At 44.9% G+C, this 9,972-nt stretch overlaps 1 protein-coding gene across 1 annotated transcript; it reads right to left on the bottom strand.

The window, feature by feature from the left end:
* Positions 1 to 668: 668 nt before the first annotated feature.
* Positions 669 to 9,182, bottom strand: LOC131272041 (UDP-glucosyltransferase 2). The gene is made up of 6 exons (XM_058273653.1): positions 9,043 to 9,182; positions 7,160 to 7,343; positions 3,667 to 3,963; positions 1,202 to 1,866; positions 1,007 to 1,129; positions 669 to 795 (listed from the first exon to the last, which is right to left on the bottom strand). Exons 1-6 carry the CDS (start codon positions 9,180 to 9,182, stop codon positions 669 to 671), a joined length of 1,536 nt encoding a protein of 511 aa, XP_058129636.1.
* Between the last annotated feature and the right edge of the window lie 790 nt (positions 9,183 to 9,972).

The following is a 9,972-nucleotide window of genomic DNA, read 5'->3' on the forward strand; positions in this document are numbered from 1 at the left end:
TTTTAAAGTACAAATATCAGCATACACATAAGACCCCATAAAGAATGACAGTTTGTTTCCCTCTTGGCGTGACTCTTCAAAGATAAGTTTCATTCTTTAATTATACCTTCCCGATCCAATAAATAAAAATCCTATCATTGATAATAGTAACATTAATTCCACATTAAAACATATCAATATCCAATTGCACTGTATCGTAAGAGTGTAAAGTTAGTTCTATGTGCCTTTTCCGCGATTTTCTGCTTTTCGAATCCAATTATCACATTTTTCCTGCACATAGCTGCTCCAACTATCAACTTATTAAAAAACAAACAAATAAAAATCAGATTCATTCCCAAAATCATTTGCTTATTTGCCCTTTTACAAGAGTTGACATTATCTGTTACCATGGTTATGCTACTGCTCATAACGTAAATAAACAAAAAACATTTATCTGTTCGAGAGCATAACTATAACAGCTTGTTCCGTTGATCAAGATGTGCAACATAGAAGCATGGTATTGTTAAACAAAAATAATCCCATAGTCCCATTGGTGATTGTACTGATTGACCAAGAGTGGTTTCCTATGGAGTTTGTGTTTGTCTCAAAAAATGGCGAAGCGTTAATGTTTGGTTCCTGTTCCATTCTGATTGCCTCTGCTGCTACTTCCAAAACGAACGGACAGCAGATCAGTGTAGCTTTTCCTTGGTCAGCTGAACTATTTTCGGACTGAGGTACAATCGGGTCAATGCTCGCATTAGATAGACCACTGCGAGGAAGAACAGTATCTGATCTATGCAATAGTATTGAAGGAAGCTGAAAGAAAACGAAAAAAAAAATTATGATTAATTATTCAGTTCATCAGGTTTTGGTAAAACAGTCTTTAAAAGATAATTATCATGAACCACGTTCATTTCCAGCTGATATGCTAAGATTGTGTCAAACCTCCTAGCATCCACAGGGAAGATAAAGAGCAATGCTGCTAACGAGCAAACGGACGTGTGACAAAGCTGTCTCCGGGACTCACTTTAAGTTTCGCGCCGGTGACTGTAGATGGTATGCGCCATTGTGTCGGATGACGTACTCCGTCCAGTAGATGGCCGTCTCGAGAGGCGTAGATCTTTGGTCCTTCAACAAAATCTGCCGGCGTCTGAAATGACAACAAACCAGTTTAGTATCATTTTTCAGCCCTTTGGGCGTTGTTGCAATTTCGAATGCTTACTTGGCCTCTTTGCGGTACTTGGGATCGTGGATGACTTTATGGATCGCCCGCACCAGCTTTTCGGTGGTAAGCGTCTCGAGATCCACCTTGAGCGCGTACCCATCGGTGGACGCTTTGGCCGCATTCGCGTCATGGTCGCAGAACACGGGCATCGTTACTACCGGCACTCCGTGGAAGACCGTTTCGAACATGCTGAGCAACCCACCGTGCGTCACGAAGGCGCGTAGCTTGCGATGGCCGAGAAGGTCCTGCTGCGGCAGCCACCGACCGATTCTGACATTCGCCGGAAGGTCCGTCAGCAATGCCGGGCTGGCTTCGTACTTCCACAGGACTCGGTACGGCAAACGGGCGAATGTCTGTATTAGCAGCTTGCGGAGGTGGTCCGGCATGTTGGCCGCCTTCACGGACGAACCCATCGACACGTAGATGAAGCCGGATTCACCCGCTCCAGCGATAAAGTCCTCCAAGTCCTTCGGAAGCGCCACAGCCGGCTTACAGTGGATGCACGCAATTTCTGCCACGTTCGGCAGGAGTGGCCTCGGATAGGTGACGGTGGCCTGGCCGTTCTGCAAGATGAAGCTCACGTTCCGGCCCAATTCCCAGATGCTCGGAACGTCCGAGCCTAGATGGCGGCGAACCATATGCTGCACCATCATCATGGTAGGCTGTGAAAACAAGAGAAAATTCACGTTGCCATACAGTCGTTGTCATACGTCGTTAGTACAGGCTGGGGTATACATTTTTACAAAACCAAAATGCAATTTGGTGAAGGGTTAAGGTCTAAAAGGAGAAATACCCTTCATGGCAGACGGTATCGCTTTTGGCTGGACGAGTAAAACCCGGCGTAATGTCTTGCGTAGGTAACATAACCTCAACGTCGGTTCATGCCCAAGAGGGGTGGGGTGATTTTCTCAGCCTTGACCTAAGTGAACCGGTCCAGAGCGCCAAGTCGAGGTAGGCTGCTACGAGATGAGGCTCACCGTGACCAACTCGATCAGCAGCACACACCAACGAAAAAGCGAAGGCAAGAAACTCACACGCGGTGCGATGAGGTAGCGAGGATGAAGATGGTAATTACGCTATATTTTCTACCGACGAGTTCCAAAACTGGACCAAGATTAACAAGGCACGTAAGCGTACCAGATGGTGGACTGGTGAGACCGCAGGCGACATATTAGGACACGTGCTGCCGAACGATGGTTCACGCGGCACCGTTTTATGCAACCCCATCGGCATAGTTTGCAAGGGCAGTGTGCGAGTGATTTAAATTTTTCATTAACGTATATGCCATTATCGTCGGTTCGGAGACAAATTCTCGGAATTTTTGCACGGCACTTCAGCCGACAGTTGCCGCTGGCTTTAACGCACATGGATCGTTTAATTATAGCACGTTCTATTAGGACGCCCGAAACCAAACCCACGAGCCACGCATGGAGGTGCCTACGTCAGTGACGAACTTTATGCTAATAAACTCCCGATCCTAAACCCACAACATCATTAACGAACCATAATCCCATTTAACTCAGGTCACACTTAAAACCTTCCCACCACGGGCGAAAATTTGCATCGCCCAGAATGGAACGTTAAATCAGCTTAGCGCGTTGCGATTGGTTTCGGTAAATCATAGCTAATCATTTCATATGTGTTATACAATCGAGGTAAAAGCAATATATGATTTATAAATATTCAATTTCGTACCCAGATTTCAATTTTGAACGATTGAAATTTTACCACCACACATGAGTTTCACATCGTTACTCAAAAATTGTACATGTTCCGTTGTTCAAAAATAATGTTTCGTTCGGATTTAAATCAACTCATAATCTGAGATAAATTCTCGGTCTACTGAAGTTTAGTTCTGGCTTCGTTACTACGTAATTAAACGTAAAATTTAGGCTGCACTCTGCACAGAAAGCTAACAAAAACTTCAACATAAATTAAGGTTTTTTTTTAAAGTCAATGAATCCGCTTAGCGCAATACAACAATGATGATGAACGATTTTTCGAACTTACATATTTTATAAGAATTACATTTGATATCAGCAAAAAAATGTAGTTAATTAAAACTAAAGCCAACTAAGAGTATGCCATTTTAGAAATGAACCAACAAAAATTGCATTCTTAATTGTTAACGACGTAACTTCTTATAAAAACGAACTGTGCATCAATGTCCACAGCATTGTTCACATAAATTAAATCGTCTAACTTTCGATAAATGAATTTTCAAAACAAAGCTAGAACTGCTTTTGTTCCGTACGACGATCTTAGGTATTGTATCATCAGCGATACACAAGCGCTTGAGCAACTGTGCAAATAATTCGCTCCATGTTTTCAATCCTCGTGTGTCCACGATGAATACATTCAACAGTCGAATATGGTTGATTGAAACCAAATGGGGGTTTTTCCCGATGGAAGGACATCGAAGGCCTTAGAGTTGGATACCTGCGCCGGTCCTTAAACCTTACCACAAGCAGCGTTTCGGCAACCATTCTGCACACGGTGTTGGACACCCGCTCCAGGAAGTTCATGTCGTCGGTGAGCGGCCGGTAGAACACCGGCGTCGTTGAGTACGGTGTTGGGTTGCCAGCCAGGGCCATGGTGCCCGTGTAGAAGCCGACCGTGTTGATGTACATGAACGGCACGCCGAGTCGATACACCAGGCCCAGGGCACACTCAGGGAAGGCACCGTCCAGGATTAGCAGATCAAATTTGCGCCCCAGCAGGTCCATCGTTTCCTTGTCCTCCAGCGTGGCATCGCAAATCTGCATATGATATCAGACGTATGAGTATGAGTTTGTATGTCGGAATGGAATGATAGGGATTTCACAAAATGCAAGTATAAACACGGGTTAATTTTCTATTTTCTGTACTATGCTTCAGATGTGAAAATGTCTTTTGGATAAGAATTTTCAACTCTTTCAGAACTGCCGAGAAAACGGCAATACGCATATCCAAAACTTTTCAAGAGCAAAACATACAGCATCATCTTCCATTTCAATATAATTTGCTACCAGAATAGAGGAATGAGTTACGTAATATTGAACAAAAGCGAAGAATGGCTTGCGAAGTCGTAGGCAATCTTTTCACCTTCCTATGGCACCCATTCCATCTCCTTCCTGAAAAAGAAGCAGATTTTCGCATAACGATAGACAAGTTTCGGACTAATGCTTCGCTTGTGTATTGCGTATCGAAAGAAATTTGAAGGCAGAAAACCGCACAGAACTTAGCCGCTCAAGTGTTTGCCACCCCCCGGATGGCACATTTTTCGACTGCCAGAAGACCTGAGCAATCTGTTGCATGAGTTTATCGGGCGATGTAACTTTAGTTTCGCCTTCGAACGCAAGATTATTGTCGCCTTCGATTCTGGATGCGGGGAACGTTCCGTCCACCCGGTGGCGTTGTTCGGCAGCCTATCGTCATCAGAAAATAGTTACACACGAGCGAAGATACTAATTTCCACCCACCCCCCCACATAAGTGTTCGGCATAAGTTTGGCGATGGGAGCAAATGTGACAATCCATTGGAGTGCCTCGTGCCGTAAGAAGCTTGTTGGACTTCGACAGTTTTATCAATCGTTTGAACGAATGTTGAGAATAGCTATGTCATCATCCGAATCACTCGCACCATTTGGCGGTCGGTAGTGCTATCGTTGGAACTGTTTTCCATGGCCGGAACATGAAGCCCGTTGAGTAGAGCATAGTTTCCCCCCGGACGAGGTGTGGAGGCCACTGTTTGCCTCCTGCCAACAGTGATCCAATTTTTGTCATTGCCGCATCTGCTCTGATTTCAACTATCGATTGGGACACGTAAAGCAGAGCAGAGTGGGGAAAGGTGCCCATTGCGCCATTCCCAAAGACGAGCTGCCGACAACTTTTTCGATAAATAGACAGCACCGGGGCGTGATCCGGCTCGAGTGCAGCATACGGACGAGAGCGTGTGTAGTGGATCCAAATCGAACGAAAGGCTATGAATTTTGCGGCTCTATTTTTCGCCCTGGTCGCTATCGGGCTGACCGGTTGTGTCTATGCTAGTGAAGATAGTGTCGATGATCCGTCATCGTACGAGCTGGATGAGGTGAAGGCGGTGGTCGAAAATGACGAGGAGCAGCGCTGTGTTCCGACAAGTAAATAGACAGTCTCTGTTCTATAACTCTGCCATAGCAGTCACTTGATATCGCTTTTTTGACTCCCTTTGCATAATAGAATTGTGCGATCGTTTCGAGGAGTACCGCTGCTGTGGTCCTTGCTATCAGCTGTCTTGCCGGGGTAGCGTGATTAGCTGCGACAGCCGCTGCTACGCCGACTGCTTCTGCGAGAAAGGCTTTGTCCGAGAGTACCCCGGTGGAGTCTGCATTCCGAATCTCTTCTGCCCGCTGGTCAGTTTGCCGACCTTCTCCGATGACGACGACGACGAGGACATATGAGCAGAATGAAATGCGGTGTGGCTTAAAGCGTTCGATAGTTTAAATAAACCGTTTATACAAACCGTTGCGTTCCGTGAGTCACTGTAGCTGCGGTGGAAGGCGAAACCCTTCTACGCCCCGTAGCTAGGGCGAGGTGATTAATCTCACACGAAAATTAAACATTCTCCTCTGCATGTCGATGGCACTGTGTGGATGACGATCCACGAAGGTCACGTCTCGTGCAGCGTCGTACACAACAACTCTGGCCGAATTCAGACACCTCCGCGTGTCGCGGGCGGATTTCTTTCGCGAAAAGTTCCATGTTTGCGCAGCTGAGTGCCGCTGCGGGGCCGGAATCGCTATAAAATTCCCCATTTCTCGCCCAGCGCACCGTGTCTTGCTTCAGTATCTTCGCTAAAGCGTTCCTTTCTTCGAAGAGTTCATTGTCTTTCCACGTCTACGGCGCCAGCATGAAGTTCGCAGTGTTTGCTCTGGTTGGTCTGGCGTTGATTGCCAGCGTGGCGTACGCCCAGGACCCCGCGGCCGAAGTTGATCCCGAGGCAAACTGCCCCGCCGGTAAGTTACACGGATCGTTCGCGTTTTAAACACTTTTCGTATAGTCCGAGGTTAATCGGCCTTTCATTATACCACCAGTTCCGTGTGGCGATTATGAGGAATACAAGTGCTGCGGAAGCTGCTTCCAGGAGTCGTGCATCACGAAGAAGATGAAGTGCAAGAATAAGTGCACCAAGGGCTGCTTCTGCCAGGAGGGATTCATTCGCGAGTACGACGGTGGCCGTTGCATGCCGAAGAAGCTGTGCGCCGCTTTGCAGAAGAAGGGATAAGTGAGCTAAATGTCCTGAGTTGAATAAACACACAGCCCGGTCAACAGGCACTGTGGTATTTTTTGGACCATTGTAAAATGCTCTTGGTTTTTCTATCTACGGTTTGGCGAAATCAGGAAACATCCTCCTCAAAACAATAAAGAAATATGTAATGTAATATTTGAATGCAACGCATATGCTAATTTCCTTTTTTTTTCATTTACCCAACCACAATATTAAGTTATTATTTGTTGTTGGTTAATTAAGTTGTTTCCTAGACCACATATTTCTATTTCCAAACACTGTATGATGTATTGCTTTACGTGTCCGAATGATAATACTTAACATCCCAAGCTTTTACAATAAAGCTTCTAGACGCATGCTTATTATTTTAATTGTTACACGTATCTTATTCGGGCGCTTTTCTGACCTCGTGTGTACGAATGGTATCATGAGATGGTATCGAAATGAGTGTTCAGCTGAATCAATTTTCGTCTGAGTTCGTTGTTTGTTCCGAGAACATGTCTGGCACGTGTTCTGGAACGAAACAAGACACTTCCCAAAACAGGTCAGCAAAACGCTCGAAAGTACACTTCCCATGATGTACGGCGTCTATATCGGTAACGCTACGTGTTTGTACTACGAAACACGAACCGAAAATCTACCATGTTCATATCGCCACGTGTTGCTTCGTAGAATGTATCGGTACTACAGTTGGTTCACCTCACTTACCTGCCACGGATACCGAAAAACGTCCCAAACCGACAACGGCAAGTCGCCTCGCATACGCGCCCCAAGCAGATCCCAGTTGGTGTAGTTGCGAATGTACTCCACCAGCCCGGATGGCGTTACCTCCTGCAGGCCGTGCAGTGTGAAATCCGCCGGAAATCCGTTCAGAAACGTAATGTTGTGACCCCTGCCGAAGAGAATATGAAGAGTGAATTTGAAGCCAACAAAGCCAAAATCAAATGAAATGTTGCGTAACAGCTCACAGTCTGTACTGCCGTTTATTGTCGTGGGTGGTGGAGTTAAATTTAACATCTTTTCAGAACATGACGCACAGATTAAGGGTTGGTTTTACTACGAAGCGGAGGTGAGTAAATATAGGCCAAAATATTCTTAGAATAATTCAACTTGACGCGCGGGTAGTTCGTTACACAAAAGTTTAAACGCCACATTAGTTAGCTTCGTAAACAGCGATTGAAAACATGAAGTAGTGTATCGGGAATAAATTTACGGCGAAGATGAGCTTCGATCGTGACACACAACTTTTGAAGTTTGACGTATCGGATTGTACATGAATAATAATTTGTGTTCGTACGTAAGCTTTATGAAATTTAAAACGTATAGAACAAGGGTTCTTCAAAGTCCGGCGCGCGGGCCATATCCGCCTAGCATGAATGCTTTTTGCTACGGCTTTTGTATGCAACATACAAAAAAATAACATCTCAATTCTTGTCTGATTTATCAATTGACTGTCAATTCTTGTATGCTCACGATGTCTGCAAGCGACTTTCTCATCTGCGTATATTAGCCTATTTCGGTCACCTTTTTACTATTGCGAAACATACTATAGCTCGCAATGTTCAAAACATCTTAAAGTAGCTGCATTGTTTCAATTACTCATGCTATGGTAAAGTTATTTGAGTAGCATATTGATTTGCAGTAGAATAAGAGAGATAACTTTAAAGTTCAACGAACAAACAGTTATATGTTGGAAAAGTACAAAATTCAACGAAAATAAGGATCAAAATGGATTATTAATTGTAACGCTTTGCAGTAATTGGATTAGTACATTGATAGCCAATTTAAACAGGGATTTAATACCACTTTCAAAGCATTAACTGAGCGTTTAAGGTTTCCAGCCCGCGATTTCGGGTTAATTTTCATCATCTGGCCCCTTCCAGGAAATTTGTGCTGACCCCTCCTATGTATAATTGCATCAGGAATTGAAACTACATCGAACCGAACATTCAAGCGTACAAATTGTCGCTCCACATCAAAGTGCAAGCCACCCGAGTCTGCAGCTATGTACACCTTTCGATGAATAACAAAAACAAAATTAATTCAGTTTTGCGATATTTCTACCATTGCCCTAGGTCCTGCCTCGAGATGACAGTCACATCCTCAGAGCATGCTAATTGGAACGAAGGCGAGCAGAAGGCAATGTGGATAAATTTTCTATTCTTTTATTTACGTTTTGTATAGTTTCCCAGCGGCCTGAGTGCTCGCCTGACATGAAAGTAAGCTCCACCTAACAGGATTACGATTCGCGACGTAACGATGTAAATGGGCTCGGTCCGGAATAGGTTCAAGAGACCGGGGCAAGCTTTGCAATTAACTTTGAAAGTATGGTGGGAACCAGGAAATAGGTGTAAAAAACAAGACCAAACCCAAAAACAAAACAACGAGTACAATCCGGCCCAGTGACATTGTCCGAGTACTTGATCCACTAATCCAATCACGGTTCCGGCGGAACGCCAGGCTACTTATACGGTCGCCATTGTTGCACTGGGGTGTCCGGTATGTAGCAGATGCTAGAGTAAAGAGTGGTTTTTCTAGCGGGGTGGATTTAAACTGTTTTTCTTATTCTTTTTAGATGCTACCATACGTACCTTGGCACGAGTCCCTTTGCCAGTTCCCAGAACGGGATCTTGTGCGATTTAGTGCCGCCCATCGTTATCATGAGGATGTCGGCCGCCGAGCAGCAGGATGCAACCAGCAGCCCAGCCAGGAGCAGGATCTGTAGTTTCATGGTATCGTGCAGTGATTACGTACTACCTGTGAGATACACGCAGTGAAAAAAAGAAACAGAAACATATTGAGTAAACGAACAGCTATCGATCAATTTTTAATTATGTTTGTCGTTTAATCCTGGCATCCGCCGGTTCTGCTTGTTACTTTTCTCCGACCACGGTTCCATTTTACACGTTGGTTTGTTTAGTTTTTAGATTGGTGACGGTCCCAGTCTTTACGTAAATTCTCAGATATTGGAAAACGAGCAAAAAAAGAAAGGTTCAACACTTGTGCACTTCGTATGTAATTTTACAGCCGTTTTGAACTGCTTAACTCCCCATCGTTCATCTATTTTATACCTTCGTTCTCGATAGAACTATCGCTTTTTCCGAAGTGTTTAGTTAGTTTTAAAAACGACGGCCGGCACCCTATTGCTGTCCGCAAAAACGTGACAGAAAAGAACGCACGACACCTTCGCTCGGCGTTAGCTTACTGTCGGAAAAATGTTGTAGCGTGCCGTCACGTCAACTATCCCTGGCAATAGAATGTGGACCTACAGCACGGATTGCACAACGGATGCTAATGACTTTCCGAAAATTTAATGAGCTTACGCTTTTCGTAAATGGTTTGATCGATTCGTCTCGCACACTCCGGTTGGTGCGATTCTGCTGATCTCGATGGTATCGGGTTTGTAATTGCACTTCGTCCCGCAAATTTGTGTCGCAAAGTCTACCGTGGCCAATGTCCGTGCAGTCAATTGCGGCTTGGACACATCGCGGCTGCCAGAACGGATGTAATTATCAGTTGTT

This window comes from Anopheles coustani, chromosome 3, assembly GCF_943734705.1.
Source record: "Anopheles coustani chromosome 3, idAnoCousDA_361_x.2, whole genome shotgun sequence".
NCBI classification, from domain to species: domain Eukaryota; kingdom Metazoa; phylum Arthropoda; class Insecta; order Diptera; family Culicidae; genus Anopheles; species Anopheles coustani.